The 26,970-nt window shown below is 41.7% G+C and overlaps 1 protein-coding gene across 5 annotated transcripts in view; it reads right to left on the minus strand.

Annotated features, from left to right (window-relative positions):
- STARD13 (StAR related lipid transfer domain containing 13) overlaps positions 1-26,970 on the minus strand; it is a 295,778-nt gene that overhangs the window by 23,485 nt on the left and 245,323 nt on the right. For 4 of the 5 annotated variants that reach the window (XM_056327534.1, XM_056327536.1, XM_056327535.1 and 1 more), the window contains 3 exons: positions 14,073-14,144; positions 11,910-11,991; positions 4,045-4,108 (listed from right to left, as the gene is read on the minus strand). In XM_056327534.1, coding sequence (XP_056183509.1) covers positions 4,045-4,108; positions 11,910-11,991; positions 14,073-14,144 — 218 coding nt within the window. The remainder of the gene's footprint in view (positions 1-4,044; positions 4,109-11,909; positions 11,992-14,072; positions 14,145-26,970) is intronic. The other variant, XM_056327538.1, reaches the window with a different exon arrangement.

Below are 26,970 nucleotides of genomic sequence, written 5' to 3' on the forward strand. Positions count from 1 at the left end.
TCGGAAGCAGTATGAAGGCAGTAAAATATGACAAGCTGTCAGACTAAAATGAGGTGCTAAACCAGAAAGACTATTTTGGGACTGGAAAAATTCTCATTTAAAAAGTCTATTATTAGAAGTATTTTTTGATGAAGTTTTGATGGTAAAGTTATCTCCCATCTCTGACTAGATCTCCGCCAGCCTCTCTAATTGAAAAATGTAAAATAAATTTTCCAAGAACACCCAAAACCTTAAATAATATGAAACCTCAAAAGATGGAGATTGGGATCAGTGGCATGCCAGGTCTCACTAATGCCATAAGCTTTTGCCAGTTTATTCATGTCAGCCAGATATTTTAGATCATGTCCAAATCATAAAGTAAAATACACCTATGAAATTTTGGGTTTAATCATTCCTCTTTTATCTGTTAACAATGAGGTGTGCAGTGGTCCTGCAGCTGATGTTAGTTCACAGGAATGAATGGAGATCTTAGTTCTGTGGCTAGCTAGAGAGAAAAATTAAGCAGCTAGTGAAGCGTCAGAAAAGGGGCTAGAAAAGGCTAAAACTGCTTTAGCCACTTTGTCTGCAAGGAAGAAAGGGTGTATCAGATGTCTCTACCCTCGTTTTAGCTTCACAGTTTGCTGTATGCATATACGAAGTGAAGGACTGCACAGACTCAGGCACTTAAAAATCCATCTATTGTGGTCTTAGTAGTGCCACAAAGTGCGTATTTTAACAACCGCAAGGGCATGTACTTTTAAATATTTAGCAGCGGTAATTATACCTACAAAGCAAACCACCGCTGAAGTTCTGATGGCACCAGCCAACAGGCTAAAAATATTTTTTTGTAATTTATTGTACATCCCAATACGCCAAAGGAACCTTAAAGAAGACTCTCGGCTGACACAAATCCCTGTAGTTGCAGTGACATTACAGGATGAACTGCCAGGATTTAGCCTGTATTTTCTACAAGCTGGAATCGATTAAACTAGCCAACGTGGTAGAGACATTGTGAAAAACACCAAGAGGAGAGCACAGAGTAGGAGACAGAAATAAACATAAATTCAGTGGTAAATACATTTTAAATCATTTTTAGAGGAAAGTAAGTTTTGAGATTTTTTTTGAGAAAGTTGAGAGAGATGAACAGAAATGGTAGTAAACAAGTTTTGCCTTTAACCACAACAAAGGTTGGATTACATTCTGCCGAAAAACCATTCAGAAAATGCAGGGGGGGTTCAGTGTCAAAATTTGCAGCTCAATAAAAAATGGTTTAGTTTTGTGGCTTTTTTAAATTGGTAACGAAACATGCTTGTGTTTCATCAGAAGCAATATCAGACAAATGAAATAGCTAGATATTGAAATGCTGCCATAGTGACTCACTCCAAATTCAGCTGCACTGTGAGTCCTGTGACATAATGTGCTTTTCTTTTGATGGAATCAGTAGAAATTCTGCAAACCACGAACATCCTGAATGACCCACTGTTCTTGTTAGATATCAGTATGCCCTGACAAATAAGACTGTCCTGAAAAAAATGCAGAGAGCACTTTGCCAACTGACATGTCACCAGCTATAGGGACAGTGGATCAAGACTAGGTCTGAAAGCAATGATTCATCTTACATAGGCAGAGCAGACATCTTGGAGCAGTGACGGTATACTTCTACTGACCTAGGGTGAAATCAAGTGCAAGGCTTTGGAGTGTATTCAAAAGTCCATTTAATACCATTTTGTTTGGGAAGACGAGAAGGGGCAAGTTTCTTGAGGAGTGACTGATAACATATGCCAAAGAGAAAGAGGTTTTGATTCACAGATTCGTCACAGTGGATTTAAAATAGCACAGCTTTTTGACTGAGGGTGTACTTGCCTGAGATACAGAGGGATGCTAACAAAAGGCAAAAATCTGTTTTATTTGCGGTGGAATTCTGCCACATTTTTCCAGCTGGGGGCAGGAATTCTCATAAATCGACAGCTGCAGAAGGCAGTTAATCCAAAGTCTAATCTCTGTCTGTCCAAATCGCTTACGGACGTTATTTGCAACACATACACGAGGATTTCTGTATGCATCTCGACGAAGCCAAGGGGAAGAGAGCAGCCCACAGTGTAGACAGTTTGGGTGGGAGAGCGGGCGGTGGGGAACGCTTACGCTGTGCTGGCTTTCACAGTAACCTTGCCCGGCAGCTTGCTTGGCCATATTTTGATGAATCACCCAAGCAGCTGTGCTAGCCTTGTGCAAACCTGCTATGCTGAACCTCCATAGCAAGCTGATTTTGCATTTTATTGTTCAGATCACCCATACAGACTATTAGGAAAGGCAGTATCTACCGCAAAAAAAGTTTGCTTCCTTCAGTGTTCAATTCCAGACCCAATTTCCAGCTTTTACACTTGCATTTATATTTCCTCCTGTCAGCAGTCTTTCCTCCCTCTTCTCTCTCCCACATTTTCTTCTACTTTCAGGTGCTCTGTATCTGTCATCTCAAACCTCCTTCATGCCCTTTTTCTCTACATTTTTCTGTGCTCTGCTTCTTCTTGGCCTTGTGTGGGTATGGACCCAAGTAGCTTCTGTCCCTCTGAAAGAGTACCAAGCAGGGCGGTCCCACTTCCATAGCAAATTAATGGTCATTGGTAAGGAGAGCAGCTGAGGGCTTCAATCCGTTCAGAACAGGGAGTAGTGGTAGCAAAAATCAATAAAACCCAAAGATGACAAGAAAATTCTCCTTTCTTTAACCCAACATAATCAGACACTTAAAGAAGTAAGCAAGCAAGCATACAAACCTCACACTGAACTCAAAATATTTGTTGAAGAGAAGGAGAGGAGCTAAACAAAATTTCCAGAGGACAATCAGTGTTCACTGTATGTTGCTTTTCATAACTCTGCCTCTTGTGCAGCTCCAGTATCTCTGCTTGAACAGAAGCACACAAGCTCGTGGATGCAAACCAGACACCACTCCAAGCCATTCAACAACATAATCAATTCAGTTAGTTTTTGCTGAAGGACCTCAGCCTCCTCCTATAGTGCCTACCTGCCGAAGTCATAAAGTTATTGTGTAGTCAGGGGATTTTGCAATTCCCTCTCTCAAGTATGATGTGGGTGTTTGATGTGAAAGTGTTGGCACTTATCAAAGAAAAGAAAAACCCATCAGGTCTGAAGCAGTGAAGAGGAGAGGTCCCCGTGGCTCCAGAGTGGAAAAAATGCAAGCTAAAAAGGCTACCTACACAGAGGAACAAATGGGCATGTGCCAAAGGCAGAGTATCTGGACATTAAAACCATTCTTTGTTCAAGTTCCCTCAAACAGTGAATAGAGTATGAATAGACAGAATCTGCAAAGAAGCCAAAAATGCAACTCTCAGAGGTAGTTTTTAAAAAACATTAGACAAACATTCTAAGGAAGGAAAAACAGACAGCAAGATTTCTCAGAGTCAACAACTACCGTTGTACACTACTGAAGAGCTTGGAGGAATTTGTGACCCGAAAACTAAACGTTCAACAGTTAATGTCAGACATGTTACAAAACTCTCAAAATCGACAGGCAGTTTCTGCAGTCCTTGCTGAAACCCTTCAAGCTCAAATAATTCCCATGTTACGCAGGAACTTGTAAGGATGACAGAGTTTATTTTCATGTTCTTAACTGGGAATAAGTCAGTACAAGAAATAAAGCAAGCTATTGTTTTCATCTGAGCAGCTTCCATTTTTTCCAAGCAGGATTTTCCATTGTGTACTCACATGGCATTGGCAAACAAGCCAGCCTAATGAAACCGCACTGTCTTTTCACCCGCTAACTTAAATTGCACATACATACATTTTTCAGTACTGTGTGTGCCCTTTTAACACACGTAGTATTGTTCCTGCTGTATTAGTCACCGTCTTTTTTCTAGTTTATTTATAATTTCAAGATTCAGCAATTCACGTTATCATGCATCCAGATAATGCTGACACACGTGTTCAAAGTCAAATACACTTAACTTACTTTTAAGAGTATTACTGACTTAAAGGCTAAATTGGGGGGTGGAGGGGGGGCTTATCATAAAAGCCAGGGCAAAGCCAGCACTTTTCATGAAGTTTCCTTACCTTTTTTCTTTGGAAGTTCACATCGAGTTTCATTGAGGCGCACTTGTTCAGTGTGTTCAGTCGTCTACAAGGCAAAGCAAATTCAAAAGATTAGCAGCCTCTGATTAAAGGGCATGACTTTTCGTAAGTTCAAAAGTTTTTCTCTTATCTGCCTCTAGGGTGCCAACTGCATACAACAGGCTTCAGAAACGATACTGGTCATGTTATTCCAGACTATCAGACCACTCTTTAAAAAGGAATCCTAGCTTCACATTACTTGACAGCCTGGTTTTATACATTGTTTTTTAATTCATAGACATTTAAGTACTTAGCAAAGTAAACGGGTATAAGCAAACAAACAAACAGTTATAAACCTCTGATGGCTGGGGAAATGACAAGAGAAGGAGGAGGTAAGTTGCCTTCTGCAGGACCATAAGATAATTGGTCTAAACAGGGATTTCAAAACACTGGTGAAAAACAAAAGAAAAAGATGCAGCTGCTCACTTTATGCAGTTAGCACCTCCTTTAGAATGTTGACATAAAGAACTGCTAGCAGTTAGTTAAATGCTTCTCCACAGCCAATAGTCCCTTTCCCATACCTGTGGATCTTATAGACAGGTTAACACACCCAACATGTAACAAATCTAACATATTCAAAAGTATTTTTAGTTATTTTTCACTATGTTCATAATGATGTTACCAGGGACTCTATAAGGCTTCTGCTCCCTAGATACAAGGCTATTCCATGATGACAGTGGGTTTAAATGGCAACCTGATAAAGATGGAAAGTGAATGTGTGTGCGCGCCCATGTGCAGAGGCAGAGCACAAGAGAACACCCTCTTTCAATAGAGAACCTGCCATGCTGATCACACCTGATTAGGTGGGTTTTATACTTTAAGATCCCGGGTCATGAAACCAACCATATTCAAAAATCAGAGGCTCAGAGTTAGGTATGTTTGATTTTGAATGTTTTCCAGATTTAGGGCTGAGTTTCACAATAGAGGCAGAGTGAGAGAGCCGTGTGCCCACAACACTCTCCTGTAGGCTGCCTGGGTCTCCTGTGTCTTTGCAGCAAGAGCTGCCCCTGTTGCTTCTGGGTCTCAAGGAGAGGCTGCAAATCTCCAGAACTGATAGAATTTAAAATGTATGTGATAAGTTACAAGGACACAGAACAAAGTATCAAACTGATAATATAACCTCTTACATAATATAAGAATATTATGGCATTAACATATTCCTCCCTGGAAGTTCTAATATTAGAAATTCTTTCAAATTGCCACCATTAATAAAGAACCATCCCACCAAATGTGGATTTTTCTTTAAAAAAATACCCTCACAAAATATCACCTACTCATTTAGATAAAATACTCCTCCCTAACTCAAGCCAATAAACCGGTTATGCCATATCAGAAATGTCCTGTGCTCACCACATTAATGTGAGTATAATGCATGCACAAGCACACCCTGCATGCATGATTGTAAAGTTCTTGAAATAAATTTCAGGATTAGTGTCTCTGTAGCTATATCTTCAGCCTCCTGCCCACAAATCCTCCTCTGGGATTACATCTATTATTGCAAAGCTCATCTTTTGCCCAAACATGGAATTTCACAACCCGAAGTTGCATTTTCTTGGGGCCCTGGGGCTGAATAATGTTCAGCGCTTCTTTGGAGTGCAAGATGTTTAAATTTGCATAGTTATATGAATTCCAAATATACAGAGGCACAGACACATTTTCAAAGGACTCCAGCCCAACTTTATATCCTTGGAGACAGCTTCCTCCAAGAGGTGAACTGGAGGCTCAGGTCGGAGTTCCTACACCTCTGCATTAGCTGGCCTCTGCTGAAGGGCCAAGTCTGTAGCCACATTTCCACACCGATGTGCAGCTGTGTGCCACCTGAGCGCTCGTAGCTGCATACCTGAGTCAAGCTCCCACTGCGTCTTCACACCTTGACATGGTGAGTGGCCAGACCAAGGATGAGGAGGTGTTCGCTGCTTCCTTGACCTAAATGTGTCCTGCAGGGCTGACCAAGAGCCATGCGTCACCTAAATTCACGCGCAGAGGCTCAGAAATCCTGAGAAGCCATGCCTCCTTGTAAGATGCTCATCAACTCTGAAATCCAAGCCATTGACGCCACCTCCCTCGCTTCCACAAGAGCAGGCACTGAAGCAGCTCTCCTGAGAAAGAGGGCTGTCTCCACAACACTCCCTGGCAGCTAATCTCTACAACTGCCTCCTCAATAGTTTACAAAAAACTGCTACACTTATTGCCTATTTGCAGTTGTTAAGGAGAAGGTGTAGAGAAAAACATTTTAAATACAGGGACCAGTGCTCCTTCCATTCCCTACGGTGTTGCTTGCCTTCTAAAAACCAAGGAGCAAGCCACGCACTTCAGGAGTGGGATGACAGGGAAGCAACAGCCCTTGACATACCCTTCGCCCTGTTTGCACCCAGGTACCCCTGTACATGTCCAGTCAATGGCAGAAAGTGTCACGGCACTTCTATTGAGAAGGGCTGCTTATTCAGCACAGAAAGGCACAGAAAGCATGTGATCAAACCAACAAGAGTATCCAAAGCCATCGCTTTCCCACTGACAGCATCCAAAAGGGAGATCGTTTCAGCAGGGACTTGGAGGTCATCTCTATAAAAGTGAGTACCGTTACTTAAACTGGAGGCTTGGGAAGCCCCAGCTGCTTTCTAACCTGGCTTTGCTTTGAAGAACTTGCTCCGTCAAAAACAAAATTACTTTTTACTGGGTGCCAAGGGCTCAACCTCAGGTCTTAAACTCACCCATCTACAAAACATTGGCATGCTTTCTGGGTCTCTGCCAATGCTGTGGAAAGATTTGCCAGTGAAACAGAGAACTAATGATTGCATTTGTGAGCTTCCCTGGTACTAACAACTACAATCAAAGCCAGTCTGTTTCAACTTCTTTTGCCTTGTTGATGTGCCAGCCATGGCAGAAAGCTTTTCTCGTCTGCTTAAAGTTGTTAGATGACTGACAGCCAAATCCTCAGCAAATCTTACACAAAACCAGAAAATAAAAGTCTCTGGCTATAAAAGGCTGTCACCAATGTCCCAGTCGAAGTGAGAAAAGCACTACACTTTGACGACACTGCTTAAAACATGGGAAAAACTGCCTGTTTGTAATGTTATCAGAACACAAAATCTGGACTTGAGAAAAGGCAGGAAAAAAACTCCATTAAATAAAAACAAGAGAGGTGACTATATAAAACCCACATCATCTAGGATGCATTTGAATGCTTCTCTGGAAAGCTCTGCAGTGTTCATAGGAAGCCTGCAAAATATTTACTATAGCTAGTGCTTCACTGATGTTAATTTTATTTCTTCTCCAGGCCATCACAGGTAAATTTTTATGGTTTGACGCTTCTCTCTATGGAGAAACATCATCTCTATGTTGAAAAGTGTCCCTTGAAACAATACTTAACATCACTAGAGCGATTCAGGTGCCCAAACAGAGGCATCTGGTGCTATTTTAGATTCCCAAGAGTATCAAGCCTGGCCTTAGCTGCTGCAGGTCCTCTTGGTCCAGCCAGCCCATGGAGAAGTCTGGGATACCTTAGGAGATCTAAGGTGGCAATAGACACAGGTATTTAGGGCTCTGAATCCCAACCCCAGTGCTGTAATTATTAACCATTAAGTTCTTCAGAAGCAAGAAATCTCTGACTTTCGCTCCTGTACAGCCCTAAGCATGTTTACAAATAAATACTACCTTGTAGCAATGCAGGATCCGACTAGCTGGAAAACCTTGTATGGGAACTGTTGTCCTGCTTGAAGAGCCATCCAGACAATAGGAAGACCACTTTGAAGGGACTTGGAACTCCATGCATTCCCCTGGACCTGTTCTGCAGCTGCTTCCAAGCAGCTGGTGGGGAATGCAGCCAGAAGCACCAACCAGTCATGCAGGATGAGGCACGGTGGGGAGGGCTAGCATGGACAGCACTGTGTCTCCTACATCAGCAGATCTGCACATGTCCTCTCTTATGAAGCATGACCAGGCAAACACACTATATAGTTCTGTAAACTCCCCTCTGAGGGAAACATGACACTACCCCTTTGTTTTATCATTATTCCTATTCAAGTTTAGGTGCTGCATATACATGCCCTTAGCTGGCTGCTTCTGGTGCTGTGGGAAGAGGACATCCAGCTCCTCATGATGAGGTCTGAACACTGAAAAAGGGTCCTCCCAGTACTGTCAGGGCTGGTGTGTGAACCCTTCACCGGCATGTCCCTGCTCCACCAGTTCTGTGCATGAAAAGAATACACTGTTTTCCAGTCCTACCACTTTTTATCATGGCTGCCGCTGAGCTACCTCATAGGTGACATGCTCACAGGAGGTGAGTCAACCCTCCTTGAGGTCAATGGGAGCCATTCTACTGACTTCAGAGGAGGGGTTTCCATACTGCATGGGGAGAGCTGGGCTTATCTCCTAACAGCACCTAGCGCAATGTAACTCAGCAGATGATACTGACTATACAACCATCATTTAAAAACGCTAATGGAAAGATGTCCCATATACGGCGACGTTTTGGTCATTTACAAGCTATCCAAGAGACAACAGCTATGCAAAAAAAGGCTGCTGGCTTCTTGGCACAGGTCAAATGTTAAGAGTTTGGGTTAGAGGCCTATGTATCAGACCGTTACATACTTGTTCTTTATATTCTTAGTCACTGTATTTACGTGAATACAAAAAGTACAACATGGCTTGGCTTTTCCTTTTCACCCTCTTATCACAGCAGCCACAAAAGTTCCCAGAGCAGAGTTGGTTGCTGCTATTTTGGAAATGACACAGAGATCCAGCTATAAAATTTTCATGCCCAATTATTATTTTGGCAGACTGACAGTGCTCGCCTGCAGATTGCATGGCAATTTTCTATTGTTCATTACTCAATAAAATCTGAGTGGAGTCTCTTGATAGATACGTCTCTAACCCAAAGGCCTCAAATTTGGTCTTTACTCTGCCAAATTTTAAATGATATTGTAAACAGCAGGAGTGTTAGAATATCTGAAACAGGTCACTGAAATCTTTTGCATCAGGGAGTCTCAGGCTTTCTGACTAAAATACTACCTGCTACCTTAAAATAAGAAAAGTTCCTCTGCATTTGTGCCTCATGTTGTCTTTTATACTGCGATGCCATAAGAAAAATGATTGTAAAATGAGATTGAGAGTCTGATTTCAACCCACAAGAGCAGAGAAAATCAGTGTTTATGCTAGAACCATTACCGTTCAAAGCTAAAACTGTTCAAGACGATTATCCACTCCAGCATTCCAGCTTTAAAATTATACTCCAAATAAAAATGAGAAACCCATATTTTGTTCAGTACTACAGGCAGAATGCACTGTTAGTCAGTGTGAAGGGCTGGTCATGCATAGCTTTGAGGACAGTTTTGGGTGTTTAAAGAATGGAAGTTTGGCTCCCAGCCTGGGAACCGGTGCATACAGAAAAAATAACCAACCTTATTTTTAGCTTTCTGTTTGATGGAAGTGCACCATAGCCCGTGACACTTGTATGATACACTGGCATGCACCCTGTAGTAATGCTGCAACAGACCAAAGCAAGGGTAGAAAACCAGCCACAGCGGACAGCCAAGCTACGAGGATTTCCAGTACACTGGAAAACTTGGAAGACGCTGGTTTGATAACTTAACACAGTAACAAAGCTGCTACTGGGGGCAGTGGCTGACACTCTGCTGCTTCTGATGAACCTGAACCTTGACATTTTGCACAACTGCTTTTTACTGGTCGATCTCAGCTAAAGGTTTGGAGCTGCTGAGCTACAGCAAATTAAATGTCTGCAATCTGAAAAGATTACCTGTACGTAACACTTGTATTTCTACTGAACTAGTATATGAGGTGTTATTCCTTTTTTAGATCTAAAACTCCCACAAAAATTGAAGTCAACAGGTGTTGTCTTCTGAATAAAATCATTACAGAAAAAGTTACTAGATAGTCATAAACCCCTTTTTTATTATTTTTATTATCCTTTGAATAAAATAGTTTGGAAAGATCTCTGTCTGTACTTATGTACTACAGGTCTCAGCAGTATCACTTGATCTAGACTGATACAAAGCATTTTGTCAAATGAGTACATCTACCCAGCTGCAAGTTTAATTTCCAAAATCTCATCTTTTAATAAAAGAAAACCCCTTCAGCCTCTAGCTGTTCAGCTCACAAAGAAATCCTTATAAATGTATCAACCGAGTGTAATTGCAGGTGTATCTGTGAGTCTACAGAGAGGTCAGGGGAGCAAGAGATGAGCTGTTCCCATGTAGCTGTGTAGGTGCTGGATGCCTGGTGACCATGATTAAAGTACTACCATTGCCAATTACTTCAGAGAAGACTGGGGAGAGCCACAGAGCTATGCAAGACTGCACCTCACTGTTTGCTCTCACAAGAAAGGGACAGGGACAGACATCATACTTGCCACTTTAGGATGGTCCTCTAACTTTCTGGGAAAGGGCAGACGGGAAGAGATATCAACCTCCTACCACTACTACTTTCCAGTTCCTAAACTACAGCAAACTATGTCTTCCACCATGCCAGACTGAAGCAGGGGGATGCACGTATGTGTGTGAGGAAGGTTTTCTCAGGCATGGGCATAGCAATCCCTCCCACCAAGCTGTAGAGGATAGCAGTGGATCAAGTCTCTACAGTTACTCTGCTCCCTGGCATCCTTGAGCGCAATCGCTGAAGGATCCAAGCCTTTCCTATTGATTTATCTTCAGACACAAAGGCTGTTACACAGAGAAAGAGAAGATTCTGTTCTCCATAACCATGATAGGCGAAATGAGAAGCAACAGGTCTCAGTTGCAGCCAGGGAAAGTATTCTGACAGCTATGTCCAGGAATTGCCTGGATCCTCCAGGAAGGACGGCATAGCCCAGGAAGGAGAAATGGACTAGATGCACTATCTTCCATCCCTATTTTCTGTGATTCTCAGAAACCCTCTCTGCAGACCCCATCACAGACTCATTAATCCCTGCAATGCACAGTACTATGTGTAGTGGAACAGCGTACGCTCTCTGATGACATTAGCCACAGCTGCAGAAGGGGTAACAGAGTTTTGTCCAATTATCTCAATGTTGATATTGTGAAAGTTTCCATAACGTGTAATAAAGCCTGCCTGGTTAGGGGCCAGATGCTCTTTTGTCCTTACTGAAGAGGAGAGAAGCAGAACCCAGCCTGAGCTGAGCACAGGAGAAGGAAGAGGGGAACAATGCCTCTGCAATGTGGTTTTGCAAAACTGCCACAGAATTGCTGCTTCTTGAGTCCTGGGGGACAGTACTTGAGCAATGCAATACGATACATTCATCACAGGCAGAGTATAAAAATCTAGATAAACAGCAAACACAAGCCCTCTGGGAGGGGCAAACCAGTCATTAGTTGTAGCAACTGTAGTACTGTGGGGTTCTGGTCCCACTTCTGTTACTGGTGCCAAAAGCAGAGTACCAATGGAATCACAGCAGCATGAACACTGCGTCTGCTGCCAGAGAAAGTATTTGCTGGATTCTGTGCAATGGAGTTTCATCTCTTCTGTTGTGCTTGGATATAAGGGTTATTTGTGTGCAACTCAAATGTACCTCTCGTGTTCAGGTTTTGCTTTTACTACTGTTAGACCTTTCTTAAAAGGCAGGTGTTTCAAATCCATTGGATTTGGGTCTTCTCAAATCATATGAGTGTAGTGGGGGTCCTACTCCAGGATTTTCCTTAAGAGAAATGAATTCAGAATGATAATGTTATAGATATCATTGCTTAATTCATGTGGACAAGCAAACATCTCTGCTGCTGCTTCTGCTGCTATGCTAACAATAATAAATCACCTCAAGTTTTTAAATTATCAGAAAAGAAACTTTGGGTGTTATTTACCTGCAAAGAGGTTCTACAAGGTCCTTGTCAAGAAAATCATGATCTTTCTTTACTGCAGCAATGTCAATAGGAAACTGGGAGTCTATAAAAGGAGACACAATATTAAGATGACTGCTTGCTAGTCAAATGAAAATACATTGTCTACATCTAAAATGCTTTGCATGTGCTTGCTTACTGAAACCTAGTACGGCCAATTTTACTCATCTCTGGTTCCCTTCCAGCTGTATCTGTGACCCCTTCAGTCACTTTTTTTTTTTTTCCTGTTAAAGGTACAGTTGAATGTCCTGTGCACCAAAGAGACAGCAAGATTATTTCATTTTGGCTTTAATAAGATACTTAATTGTTTAGCTGTTGGGTTTGTTGTTTTTTTTTTTTAGTGCCTAGCACAAACGAATAAGATCAGGGAATTGCCAACACACTTTCTTCATTCACATGAGCAACAAAGTTCTCCATTCTCATCACAGTTATTTGCTCGTTGTTATTATTATACCACATCAGACTTTTCCCATGGAACAGAAACGTTCTGTGTTTTTTGCTTTTAATACAGCCCCCAATAACAATTTCAGACAAAGGGTTACTCAGGTAAAAGAAACAAAAAAAAATGAGCTGAATTATAATCCCCAATATTAACTAAAAAGCCAGACTAGCGTGCTGGAAGCTGACATTTGTAATGAAAAGTGACATGGCTGCAACACATTAGTGGGCTCTGTAACAGTGGGATGGGTTCCAGTGCTGTGGCTGCTCTCCAGATTGCTCTGCCATGCTTAGGTACCACAGCAGGATGCTGTGATACAGGAACTGCAGCCAGCATTTTCAGACACTAGTGCTTAACACTGACATAATGGATGCCTGTAAAAAGGACCTTTTTTCAGAGACACAGACTGTCTAGAGCATGTATTGACTGCATGGGAACTGTGGGAGCCCAGCACAGGTTGTTTTTTGGAGGGAACATTCCTTTGAGTTCATCAGGCAGCAGGCTCTCCTTCCTCTGGGGAAGTTGGTATCTGAGTTACTCTGATTACAAAGCAGACACAAAAGTATTACTGAGCACCCAGGGACTGTGACAGACACACATCTATGTCAGCTTTGGTGTGGCATGCTTATTAGTTCCTTGCCGGGTTTAACAGAGCCTGCCTGGCTCCCGCAGAGCCACCTGGGCATCTCTGCATGGTGCTCCTAGTCACCGAGCACCATCAGGACCCAGGGCCTAGCACCTGAGCCTTGAGATACCTCAGCTGGCCATCAGAAGCCATGGAGGTGTCCTCAGCACCATGTTCCCACTGCCCCCAGTCCCACATGAGGGGATGGACACTGTCCAACTGGCTCTCTGCAGAGCTGGCTCTGACCCGTGAGGTTTCTTGGCCATCATTCCATGCATGGAGCCGTGCTGCCTCCAGACCCAAGCTGACCCTGGAAGGTGTCCAGCGGCATTTGGCAGAGCTGCACTTCGGCTAATAAGCCCGAGTGGGCCTGAGCTGGCTCTGTGTCTCTGGCGGAGAGAATAAGCAGTTTGAGGAAAATGAGGATCAGCTGCATCAGCTTCAGTTTCCTTCTCAGCACTGGGCTAGGGAGAGCAGGAAAAACCCAACCCCAGTCACCAAACTGCTCCCGGAGGCAGCAGCAGTGCAGCCACTCGCCCTGCCTCGGGGACACCGCTTCGCTGGGCACAAACTGTACAGCTAGGGAGGGGACACAGCCATTTGCTTTGAGTTAGCACCAAAGCTTTTCTTGCTTTGCAAATGTGAAATGCAGCTCAGATTATTCCCTTTTGGTAACTTTGCAGAGTTTTAAGTCTTATTTTCAGTAAGACTGAAATTTTCAGTAAGATTGAAGTTTTCATTAACTTTCAGTGTTTTATTTTAGATGCAGTTCAGGAAGTTTAAAATAAAGAGAGACCTATGTATTTGGGGTTTTTTACTTGTTTTTTTTTAACATTTGAGGTTTACACAAACTATGTCCCTCATTTTTTTTTCTTCCCATGGCTATGAGGGCAAGAATCTTACTTTTCTTTAGGCACTGGTATGACTCCAGCAGCTGAGGCTTTGTGAAGCAGCCAGCCATGGCCATAACTCAGTCAAATGTAGAGCTGGCTGTCTGCAATCTCTCCTGGCAAGGGCCCAGTGCACTTTCAGTACTGCAAAAAGAGAAGAAAAACCCACTTACCCTCATAGAACTGAGCATATTGGGGAAATCCAGCCGCACGTAACCAGTCACACGCCTCCTTTGCTTCGATTTCTGAGAAGAAAGAAAAGAGAAAAAAGTTCACACTTTGTTATTTCGCATTAGAAGTTCTTTTAATTACAAGGAAATAACAAAGAGACTTGGTAATAGCTGTTGGTTGCTTAAAAGTACTGTCATCACTCTGAAGTATTTCTTTATAGCACCCTTTATATATAACACCTTATATATAACACTTTATAGAGGTGAGGGAATCATCAGCTGGACAAGACAATAGATGCTCCTGATTCTGGAGGTGACAGTAGGGAAAGGTGAGCATGAGGGGATGGAAGAAAATCGTATTTGAGAGGGGGACTACCTAAGACCTAAAAGCTTTTTGCATGGGAGAGGCAGATCCACACAGTGCAGTTACTAAAGCAGCAGTAAATACATGTCAGCCACACAAAAACCGAGGATAAATTTTGAAGTGTCTCCAGTGAAACAGACTTTGTGCACTCCAGCAGTCACACATGGTTATGCACCCAACCTCTGAGATGACCAATGCATGCTGACAGTGGGGTACCTCAATTTTTACCAAGCTCCGTCGGTTTATTTTAGGGAAAGCAGCGTGCCAGGTCCAGCTCTGCCCAGCACCCACACTGCCTGCGTGTGCAGCTGCTCCCACAGCAGCTGGAAGAACAACTGAAAATAGACGCTCGCCCAGATAAACGTGGGCTTCTGGGGAAACCTGGGCAATGTGTCCTTGCTGCCCAGATACAGATCAGGATCTACCACATGTACAGTTCCAGTTTACAAGATCAAAGTCAAAACACATACCTGCACCTCTTACATTTGCAAAACACAAAGGAATAGACTGTGCAGGTGTTGAAGAAAGTAGACATTTTATGTTGCTTATTATTCAACCTGAATGAACTAGTCAAGGGTTTTGGCACATTTGTGGTTGTAAAATCTAGGCAGCAATAACACAAACCCCTAAATATAATGCAAGGAATGGAACTGGAAAAAGAAAATCAGACCCTTGTTCTGCTTGTTCTGACTTGCATGCAAAAAATACTCCAGTTGTAAATCTGTTTTCTACTAAAATACATTTTTATAGATAGGAGATGCTGGCATGAATTTTTTGCCATGTAATTCTGCTCAAGTCACTCATACCCTTGATGACTTCACCCACTGAAGCTCACCATAAAACTTGCTTTGAATATACTGTACAGTATGTGACCCAAACACCTTTCTGATCTCTAAATGCCAGCAAATTTTGTTGCAGAAATCAAAATTCAGAACACAAGGTCTATGTATCAAAAGCTGGACTTCCAAAGATGATTAGACAGCCAGTAACAGCTCTGCAATGGCTGCGATCATTAGCAGTGCTGAAAAGAATTTACCAACAGGTCTTCATTTGCTTTGACATTAGTGCATGTTGAGGCCAAAAAAAGGAGTATGAAAGTACATTCAGTTCTTAACACTGCACAAAAGAATGAGCAGTTTACATAAAATGTGGCTCTCACTATTGCACATCTGTGTGCTGAAAGCACATCTCTATTATGTTCCAGTGAGACTGCCTATTTTTATTAAATACTTGGAAAAAAGACAAGTCTTTATACTTTTTTATTTTGCTTAATTCAATCTCATGAAACACAGATGAATCAATCCCAGTTCAATATGTATTTTACAACTCAGAACAGCTGTACGTACATTCTAGCTTCATCTGGCCTGGAAGCACAACTAACAGAGGCTGTGGGTGATGGAGAATGCTACCATTTAATGCTCTTACACGCTTATCATATTTCAATGTTTTTTGCAGTTGGCTACTCAGAGGAGTTTGCTGAGGAATCTTCCTGCAGCCAAAGTGAGATCTAAAAAATCTCAGGTTGCAATGGGTGAATAATTGCAGGGAGTACCCAAGGAAGTAAATCTCACCCTTTTGGGGTGGGGGTGGGGGGTGGGTGGGTTGATTTTTTTCTTGTTTGTAACACACTGCAACCAGTCAAAAATGATTGACTGATTAACATCTTTCTTCAAAACTTCGACTCTATGTCTTCCATGGAAGCATCTATGGGGAGTATTCTCATTTTCTGGGTGACCACCTCAAACAAACAGATTCAGCCTTGAATAAGATTTGCTAAGTCAGATTCCAGGATACTGGGTCTTGGACACGTATCAGTGCCCAGCGCATATCCCATCTCTCTCTTTCCTTTCTGGTCTTACTCAGAGGAAAGCAGAAGGGGAGAAGTGCAATGTGCTGCTGGCCCAGCCAGATATATGACTTTGCTCATACAAGTGTATTTCCACTGGCTAAAGGCACCTGTTCCCCTCTTGGCCGCTCCTACAGTTTAAGTGAAAAGGCACAACCAAGGATTTACTCCTTATCAGACACCAAAGGCAATTTCTATTATCTTGCTCTGGGCATGTTATCCAAGTTGTAGTTCAGAATGCAATAAAGATGCTTTCATTTCTGAATATTGTAATGCTTAAAACATAATTTGAGATGCTCAGTTCATCCTTCTTTTTCTGTGCACATACTCTAATATTTGCTTTTTTTTTTACTTGCTGGTTAAACATCAATGAAGACTTTTTGAGAAGTCATCAAAAAGACCACACTGAAGCTGTCAATGAAGTGTTGCAGAAATTACTTTTTGTAGTGTTGGTCCAGTTCTGTTCCCGTGTCCAAGCTAATGCAGGGGTCTGAACCAGCCTGCAGCACCTGCATGGTCTTGGTGAAACCCTGAAGGACCTCAAAAACCACATGTATTCACAAGTGGCTCCAAGGCAGCTTGTCAACAGCACAGAGAAGGGCCGTCATGCCAAGAAGAATGATTTTAGAGAGGACACAGCTCATAGTTACCTGCTTGAGGCTGGCAGGAGCCTCAGCTCCTCCCAGAAACTTGTGAGCCACCACCGACCCACAAGCAGCATCTCCCTTGGCATGACCCAAAGTCTGCTCACCCCATCTACCCAACGCCAGTTGGCTCTTTCTACTGCTTCCCTTTGTGCCACACCAGTTCCTGGCCAACCCTTCAAAGCTCTAGCTCAACCCTCTAAACTGGCAGAACACTAACCCCCCAAAACAAGGAATGGTCTGTTGTTGAGTTAGCAAGCTGACCGAGATCCTCTAAGGGTCCTGGTTAGTCCACATTAGCTGTATTTTAACAAGCCCAAAAAAACCCAAATCACTGGGACAGTCCTTTCTCACATGAAAGAATGCAGGAGAACTGTCTAAAAAATTGTTTGGAGAAAACTGACCTGTCAAGAGAAAATCATGTGAGTAATTTTCTAGTTTGGGACCTTATCACTGTCCGTGAATACTGGTGCTAAGACCTAGATACTACAGTTCTTTCCCTTTTCCTGCCTAGACATCAACATTTCTTCTTGTTTCTGCCTTTCTACCACTCTGCCTCTGTCTCTTCTATCTTCTATTTTGGTGTTTCTCGCTTTTTTTTTAAACTAGATTTTTTGCTTAAGATTCAGATATCCCTTTGCACAACACAGTGAAAGAAAGCAACCAGAATAAATAAGGTACATAATTATCTCATCTATTATGTTCATGTCAACTTTATGTGATAAATGCTATTATTCATCTGTCTGTAACTGTTTATGCTTACTTTTTTATTCCCCCTAAATTCTTCACCACTTAAATCTAATTTACTGGACCTAAGATAAAATATCTGGGAGTGATAGAGAAAATGATTAATCAAGTCATTGGAAAGGAGTGCATTTTACTGTGCAGCCAGTGAGCTCCAGTGGCCATCCCAAGCAGGTATGTTAAGTAGAAGAGGTCTCACTCTTGCGAGTGTTGTTTGGGAGCAGAGTAACAGTGTCATTACAGCTCAGAGGGTTTGCAGGTAGTTAAGCTGGTGCTATGCTTTACATTAACTTTTGGTCCTTGCCTTCAAGAGGAGGTCCTCCTTCAAGAGCAGTAAAACTGTTGGGATGACAGAGTTTGTACTGCATCTTCCAGAACAACATCAACCTGGCATTTTAGGGTCAGTTTGGAGGCTCAGGTCAGCCCTGGGTTTAATAACCCCTTTTACTTTCAGGAGCTGCTTGGACCTGTCTGAAAGGTAAACCAGAGAATACTCCTGGGGAGGAAAGACTGATCATGTCTTATACCTAAGGCAGGGTCAGGGTAGCTATAGACACTGTGTTGGAGAGCTCCAGCCTTGCCTTGCTGGTCTTGATGCATCACTTGTGTCCCATATACCTGTCATGTCACCAGCAAGCCACGTCACCACCCTGACGTCTTCCCAGAAGAGTGCTCATGAGGGCAGGCGGGATCTATAGGAAAGTTCAGCTCAGGCTGAAGCTGTATGAGAACAGATCTAGTGTGTTTCTGCCTCTTCTTGCAGCCCAGTCTGAGTAACTTCTATGTCCACTATTACTGTCATCCCCCTATATCTCACAGTCTTTAGGATACTTCCCTGTGTAACTTTTATTCTTATTTTACAGATGGGGATTTAAAGCACTTCAGAAGTACATAAGCAGTTTATATGTAAGGTTGGTGGGAATTAGGTGCCTGACTCCTTAAATGCCCATAAAAATATAGCTATGTCACTCATCAGTGACTAATACCCTTGGAAATCTGGTCTGGACAGACCAAATCCCAAATGTTTGAGACCTAATCCCACCACTCCATTGTCACTCAGCTACCATGTAACACTAAAGGCTGACAGGTTTCCATTGAGTGGCATTTGCAAAGCTACTTCTGAACTAAGAAATTAGATTACAGTAGGGTAAAGGTGCTACATTCCAAAGAACAGGAAAATACTTGTCAATATGAGAAAAGATGACTTTCCAAGGTCATAAATGGTCCAAGGACCATAAACCCACAGTAAAAGAGGCTCACATCTATAGCTTGCAAGGAGTAGGTTAATACCTTAACTACTAGATTATCATCTTGCTTACCTGCTGCTGGCAGGTTGGTGTTGATCATGGAAAAATACAAAACCTTTCACATTCCCTAAGGAAGAAGTCCCATGGAATTTAATAAAGACATACAATTTACTGTAACCTTTCATGTTGTATTGTACCCACCAGGATTCCTTAAAAGGGAAAATTCTGAAGTTTTATTTGTAGGATGGCATAAACTTTTGTGCAAAGGATGTTGGTGTCTCTGAAATTATTTAGGCTTTTAGCATGATTTCCTGAGAAATCCATTTGAGGGAATGCTTTCAGGTAGAGGTCTAATGCTTTATCCCATTCCCTTCCACTCTGTAGGACTTTTCCAGAAGAATTCCAATAATAACACAAGGGTAATTGCACCATGCACCCGTAAAATTACCATTTATAGTACAAATATATCACGAAATAAAACATAAGCATACAATGAATTTGTATGATTTTACTACTCTATGATATGTACTCTTCAATAAATCCTGATAATAAGGTTTTCAAAAGTGGAATTTCATTTGGAATTATTTTATATCATGCCATATAATTACTATTAGAGGCAAGGTTATGTTTTGCAAGCAAGGAACAAATAAAGCTGTCAAAGTGTTATTTTAATAGACCTTAAGCTTTTGCAGAATATTGTAGTACTAGTAATAATACAATAAAATACGGACCTTTTGAACTACTGTGGCTAAATTTAACTCAAAATGTCAATAGAAAAATATCCTTTCAAGCTCATGAGTAGTTTCTTTATGTGTAATCCTTTACACTTGGTGAATAATAGCCAGATGATGTCCATTCATGCTCTGACTTCTTAGAAAGGCTGAAAGTGAGAAGCATGACTATTTACGGACATGAAAAAAAAATCCCATATGCTGAGAGATTAAAAGATTGGGACTGTTTACTTTGGAGAGCAGATAAATAAGGAAGGTTTATGATAAAAAGGTACAAAATCAGGGCTAAGATAAAAATAGGAAATTGGGAACTTCTCTTCACTCTACCTTGTAGCACAAGGACAGGGAGATTAATGAAAAGGGAGGAATGAAAAAAAAAGAAGGCAATCTGAACCGATAAAGTATTTTTTTAAAATACAGTCTATAAAATTGATAGTCAAAGGACACCAGGGTCAGGAGATGAGTGGGCTCAAAACTGAGCTGGAGTCTTGTCTTGACTACTCACTGCTGCCACCACAAACTTGGAAAAGGATTCTCCACAATGGAATAAATGAAATCAAAGACAGTGTTATGAGATTGTTTTTTCCTGGTTAGATGATCCCTTATATAGCTTTTCCTCCTGAGCTACTGACATTTCTGTTGCTCAGACACAGCCTGGAACTATATAAAATGTTTCTTTCAACCACTATGACAATTGTTTTGTTCCCGGCTACAACCAAACTCTGCACAGCCCACCTGGGAGAGTTCTCGTCAGACTTTTATCTTAAATAAGGCTGCATGTCCCAAGAAGAGAGGTGTGTTATTCCCGCAAGAAGTTAGGAACCTAAGTCCCCTTTGGCTGAAAGCATTATGCTGAATTCCTTTCCAAAATTAATGGGATACTGGTAAAACTGGTGGGCCTGAGGTTCGTAGCAGGTTCATCGGGCATGAAACGTTACAGGTCTGGGATCAGTATCTGTATTAATATTTTTTACGTCTGCATCTCATCAGAGCCAGGTATACAACAGAATGATTTCCCTCATGCTAATACCAGGAAGGCAGCTATGCAAATAGCATCACAACAGCAGGGAAAACACTAACACTCTGCAGTGTAGGAGACACCTTTGTACGATGTGCTACACTCCCAAAGCTCTTTAAGCTGAGAGGTGACTCACAGGGGCCACTGAAGCAGCCAGCACAAGTCAGCAGGGACACAGGGACACACAAAGCCATCAGCAGCAAGAAATAACCTGAGGGACTCCTGATTCAGAGTAACTGGCGACCCTTCCAGACAGCCTTTACTGCCCCTGAGAGTCTTTAGCATAAAATCAGTTCCCCCAGGGAATTACCCCATTACGCAGATGTCTAAGTAACTCCCTCTGCTGAGGTACAGGGTGTTCAGCACAATCAGGCACCTAAACATGAGAATGCAATGAGATCTGGACACCAAGTTGTCTTAACATTCGACAGCCTCAGACATAACCTTAATAGCACAGCAATGACGTTAATAGTGCCAACTGATGCTGAGAAGTCACGTCTTGTTATATGGCTTAGCTATGTGATAAAACAAAGAGACTTGGGTCTTCCTTTGAGTGTCCTCTCAAGGTCTTTGGTTGCTGTTTATCATCATAATCCTTTCTATTTACTACTGGGTTTTCTTTCTCCTTTTCTTTCCATGTCTTCCACTCTGAAGTCACTTAAAACTCACTCTCTGCCATTCATTTCTCTGACATCTCTCCTATCCACTGTCCCACATGTCCACTCAGTTTATACAACCTTATTCCACGTTAGTTTCCTTTTTTTTTTTTATCTTCCTTTTAAGTTCCTGAAACAAGATTTTAAAACCCTCCTAACCCCAAAATTCTCTCCCTATCTCCAAGTATCACTTCGAAACCACTTTTCTTCTTAGCTTACAATTGATTTGTACAATGCAGCACTTTGTGATGACACTAATAAAACAATAGCTTGCATCCCACATCTCATCTTGAAGCACTTTAAATGGTTATAAAAACTGATGCGAAAGTTATATATAGGGATCACTTCATCCCTGGGTGAAATGCAGCTGCATTAGGATGAAATGTGGCAGCTGCATAAAAGAACGCTGCAGCAGTTTATGACAAGAAACAAGAAGAATACTTTATCCAGCTGAAACTACTAAAGGGATTTATGAGATAGATAAAATTCAAATAATATATATATAGAGAGGGATCTGACAAGGACACCAGGCTCTCCTCCCTTTAGTCTTAGGAAAAATTCTCTGGTATTGCTAATGGGCAGAAGTGATTAAAAGCTTGGTTTCCTCCACATCCTCCCCCTTCCCCATTAGGATTTATATCCCTTTTCTTGCCTTCTGACAGCCCCCATGAGTCTCGGCTCAGCACAGACTCTGAGGACAGAGTACCACCCACCCGTTCTTCAGTACCATGCTGCCCTTCCCACCTATTTGGCCTGCCATTCAAAAGCCGAGAACCACTGACTTGAGAATTAACAGCGTTCTGATCTGTGAGCACTGCATGTCCACTGAAAAATGTGTTTGGGTAAATGTCTGGAAAATGTGAGTCTTTAAGGCCTCTAATATAAATTCTATTGTATTTTTAATGTGGAAGGAACATTATCAAATAGGTAGAGAAAGGGATAACAATCCCATCCCTTGGGATCTATTCTGAAACTTCTGGTGACTCATAGAGTCATTATGGGCCAAATTTTGAAAACAGACTCATTTTATGAGTTTCTGCTTTAAGTTCCCAAATTAAGAGATCTAGGCAGCATCTAAACTTCTATGTATTATGGACCAAAGAGTGGCCTGAAGACCAAAATAGCTGCCAAGTTCATACTGAAAAGGGAAATGTTGAGCCCAGCTGGTGTTAGAAGATTTTCCACTGTATGCTCTATTGCCACCCAGATGCGCTATATAGTGATTTTTATGTTGTACCATTGGCAGTTCCGTATCTAATAGATATTGTTAATAATCAGTCATTGAAACATCACAGTTTGATATACCTATTCATAGATGTTCTTATTATATATTCATGTAACATATTCATCTTGTATAGCTTCTATTTGACCTCTATTTTTGAAGAGTGAAAGAGCGAATGAGTGGCCCACAGGCTGCAAAGCAGCTTTGCAGAAAAGGACCTGGGGGTCTGGTGAACACCAACTTGAACAGGAGGCAGCAACGTGCCCTCCTGGCAAGGAAGGCAGACAGCATGCTGTGCTGCATTAGGAGGAGTGCTGTCAGCAGGTCAGGAGAGGTGATCCTTCCCCTCTTCTCAGCACTGGTGTGACCACATCTGGTGTGATGGGCCCAGTTCTGGGCTCCCCAGTAAAAGGAAGATACAGATTTACTGGTGTGAGTCCAGCACAGGGCTACAAAGATGACTGAGGGACTGGAGCATCTGACAGATGAGGAGAGGCTGAAAGAGCTGGGACTGGTCAGCCTGGGGAAGAGAAGCCTCTGGAGAATACCATCTATGTGTATAAAAAAACTGAAGGGAGGGTGCAAGGAAGGCAGAGCCAGGGTCTTCTCAGTGGTGCCCCATGACAGGTGATGGGTACACAGTGAAACACAGGAGGCTCTGTCTGAACATCAGGAAACACTTTTTTAGGGTGAGGGTGACCAAGCACTGCTGCATGTTGTTCAGGGAGGTAGTGAAGGCTTCACCCTTGGAGATACTCAAAAGCCATCTGAACATGGTCCTAGGCAGCCAGTTGTAGATGGCCTTGCTTGAGCAGGTGGGCTGGACAAGAAGACCTGCAGATGTTCCTTCCTACCTCAACCATTCTGTGATTCTGTGACTATTTCAGGAAATGCGTAAAAATAACTCCAAACTAGCCCAACAGTGAGGAGGAAAATACCTCCGCTAGCAACATCATACTCCTCCTAGTGGAGTATTTCGGATGAAGAAGTTCTGTAAGCTCCTCTACACCCCTTTTCTTCTTGAGGAAGACTAGAAACCATTGATTTTAGATTTTAGGACCCAAAGAATCATAGGAAGGGTAAGCATAACACCAGGGAGAGATGTAGCTGATAGGAAGTATATATGTATCAATTCCACCTGTACCACTACTGGAAGCTTTATGCCTGGAATTAAGGGTGTTATCTTTGTACGTGAACTAACTCTTTGATTAGATTACTAATACTTTAATTACAGGAGCACTAGATACTTCAGTTTGTACACAAGTTATGTTTCTTCAGTGCATGTAAATTGCACAAGGTGTTTTGGCTCATACTGTGCCCTTGAGATCTGGTTTGAATTTGCGTGCAGCAGATGGACCCCACTACATGCAGCTTGCAGCTACCCTCTGTCATTGCAAGGTTTTGAAAAACGTCATCTCTTGCAAGGCTAGGGAAGATCTGTGGACAGCTTGAATTCAAGCAGCGTACACGATGCACAAGGTCTCTGGAGTGGCCTTTCATTCAGAGGGCTCCCAAGAGGATGTGGTGCTGGTCTGAGCATTAGTTTCAGCTCTTATGGATACTCATAACTCCAATTCAAGACAGAGATTTAATGACTCTGGAAGTCAGGGTTTTCAAGCTCAGTGCCCTAAACCAGAGGTCAAGTTTCAGACTTCAATGCCTTGCTTGGTTTTTCCACAATACCCAACGTGGCTTGCATGTGTGCGGTACAGAAGTTAATTGGTCAGACAGTAATTGGAGCTCATCAGATGAAAGGCACTATGGAATGCAGGAGAATGCTTCATGTTATAATTTGAGTGAAAATGTAAACAATACCCCAAAAGATAGATGTTGTCATCGTAAACTTTCTCTCTGAATTATGCAGATAAGTAGAACAAAACGTAACGCCTTATCAACATACTAATTATTCCTTGATTATACCCTTCATGTGCTGTAGATGTTCAATTACATGTGGGCAATCAGATATACATCAGAGAATCTCTACCCATCCGAGGTGGTCTTCATGCTGTGAATTTATATTAAACACGGAACATTAATATGAAACTAACTCCCCTTGGAGATAATACTTTGATGTATTAATAAAAAAAGACTTCTCAGTGCTTGTTTATCATAAAATAAGATTAAAGCACTTTCTTTTGGAGTTCTGTGTGAGATGAGTAATTTGTAGTGCAAGAAACATCGGTAAGATACAGCACATACAGAGGAGCTCAAATATTCAAGACAGAGGTCCGAATGCATGGCTTGTGCACAGTAAATGCAATGCACAGTGCTGAGCTACCACCTGGTGTATTATCTGTCTTATCTGCTGTTGTCAGCTGGTTAACGCTACAAGCAGATCTGCCTTTAGATCCCACTGTTTCCTCATCAGCTCTTTCCAGGAAAGGGCCAATTGAGAAAGATGTCCTGCGTATTTCTTCTGAAAAAAACTAAGCCCCAAACAGCAGAATGTCACTTGTTCCCAGAGTCTGGAAGAATTTTTCATCTACGTATAATCCAGTAACAGGAGGGCTGCCATTATCCTGAAAGTACAGGCAAGAGCCATACCTACAAACCCAGATAACTTTTTCTGGTTCACAACCATATCATAATTATTATCATTGAAGTACATCAACATTATAAACATATTTCATCATGCCTCAAGACTGTAGTGAAAAATAAAATGAAGCTTAACATAATTGTGGATATCTACTTTAGTGTTATTATTTTTCTTAGAAGATTAAACTTCAAAACACCCATATCTGTTTAATGTTTTTTTCAAGCTGCTATTTACTACAAGAATATTGCTAAGAGCTGCCAGGATGTCTTCTTGTGACCGTATGAAGAAATGAAAAATTAGTAAATTAATAGTAAGCAGAAGCATTACTTTCTTTAACTAGATATTCTGAACTCGGTCCATTGTCCTCTTTCGAGCTGGATTGGTCCTATGGCAGTGCCAGACGTGATGTGATAAGCTAGGTCTGCCATGAGCAGGGGTTGGACCAGATGACCTTCATTGTTCTATGGTTCTACTACTTTTAAAAATTATTTCAGTGATTGAAGAAATAGCATATGCTTACATAAAGACATTATTGTGAACTAAATTTTACCCTTTGCTTTGACTGTGCAGTGATGTAAAAACAACTGAGTCACACCAGTGTGTGTTTCAGTGTGATCTAGTCCAGAGCCACTAATTACATGGCTGTACGCTGATCTTTACAGAGTCATGAGAAAAACAAAGAGATTAAAGGAAACAATTATTTGGTTACTAAAAAAAGAAAGTATTTCTTCACTCTGTCTTCACAAAGGCACCCATTTTTACAAAAGCGCCTTCCAAACACTTCTCTCCAACACAAAACCAGCACTATATGTGGGAAAGTCAAATTAAAGGTTCTTTTTTACAACAGCAGTGGAGCTACAGTTCAGACAGCTGTTCAGACAGTTTCCATTATCCATCACATGATGGAAATTTTTCTTATTTTTACTGAATTGAAACAGGTAACTTTCAATATCAAAGTGGTGAACTCAAAGGCCAAAATTCTAAGGATATTTAAATTTCCTAACTGGTAGGGAGGGTGTAGATCTTTGAAGATGTTTGAAGTATTTAATGCTCATTTGCTTCCTCAAGCACCTTTAATTCTGATTCACCTGATCCTGCCTTCTACTACTAGGTGGCTGCAGACATTTTCTATACACCTTGGCACATACACATCTAAATTCACTTCGAAAGTGCAATTGGGAAGATTACAGAGCAAACAGTTTTACCAGTGAACTGAAATGATAACTAAAATACTTCCAGGATTTTTCTGCAGACAAATCATCAGATTTTTGTTGTTGTTGTTGAGTCCCCTCTGCAATGAAAGCTGCAGTCCGTACAGCTACAGAGCAACACGCAGAAATAAGGTTAAAACAATTCCTACATGATAGCTGTGCATAAACATTTATTCGTTCATACTGGAGGGAGGAAGGAACAGACAACTTGGCTGTGTTGGTATAGTTATTATTTTTAGCATTTTGGCTGAAGTCTCTAGTTTCCTTTCCATACATTTTTTATAGAAGGCTGTGGGGGTTTTATGTGCTCTTTCAAGTAGAGAACAGACTTTTAATGTAGTGAAAATACTGGTTTTCCATTCTGCAGCTCACCTAGGTCTGTTTCCAGCTATTAAAACCATTGCACAAAGTAACTGTTCCCTATAATACAAAATTCTGCTATGGCAGAAATAACACTGGGTATCCACAGGACTGACACTTCTCATTTCCTTACCCTTGTTAGACCACAGAGCGAATGGAAGCCAGATCATAGCAACCCTGTAATTACTTGACAATAATCATTGCCAGCAATAAAGCAGAGTTAGCAAAGAACTAATTAGTGCACCACCCAGGACTAACAACACTCTACACTTTTTTACTGTTATTTTTAGCTACAAGCAGGAAAGACATAAATTGCTCTTTT

The sequence above is a fragment of the Falco biarmicus genome, chromosome 2 (assembly GCF_023638135.1).
Source record: "Falco biarmicus isolate bFalBia1 chromosome 2, bFalBia1.pri, whole genome shotgun sequence".
In the NCBI taxonomy this organism is placed as follows: domain Eukaryota; kingdom Metazoa; phylum Chordata; class Aves; order Falconiformes; family Falconidae; genus Falco; species Falco biarmicus.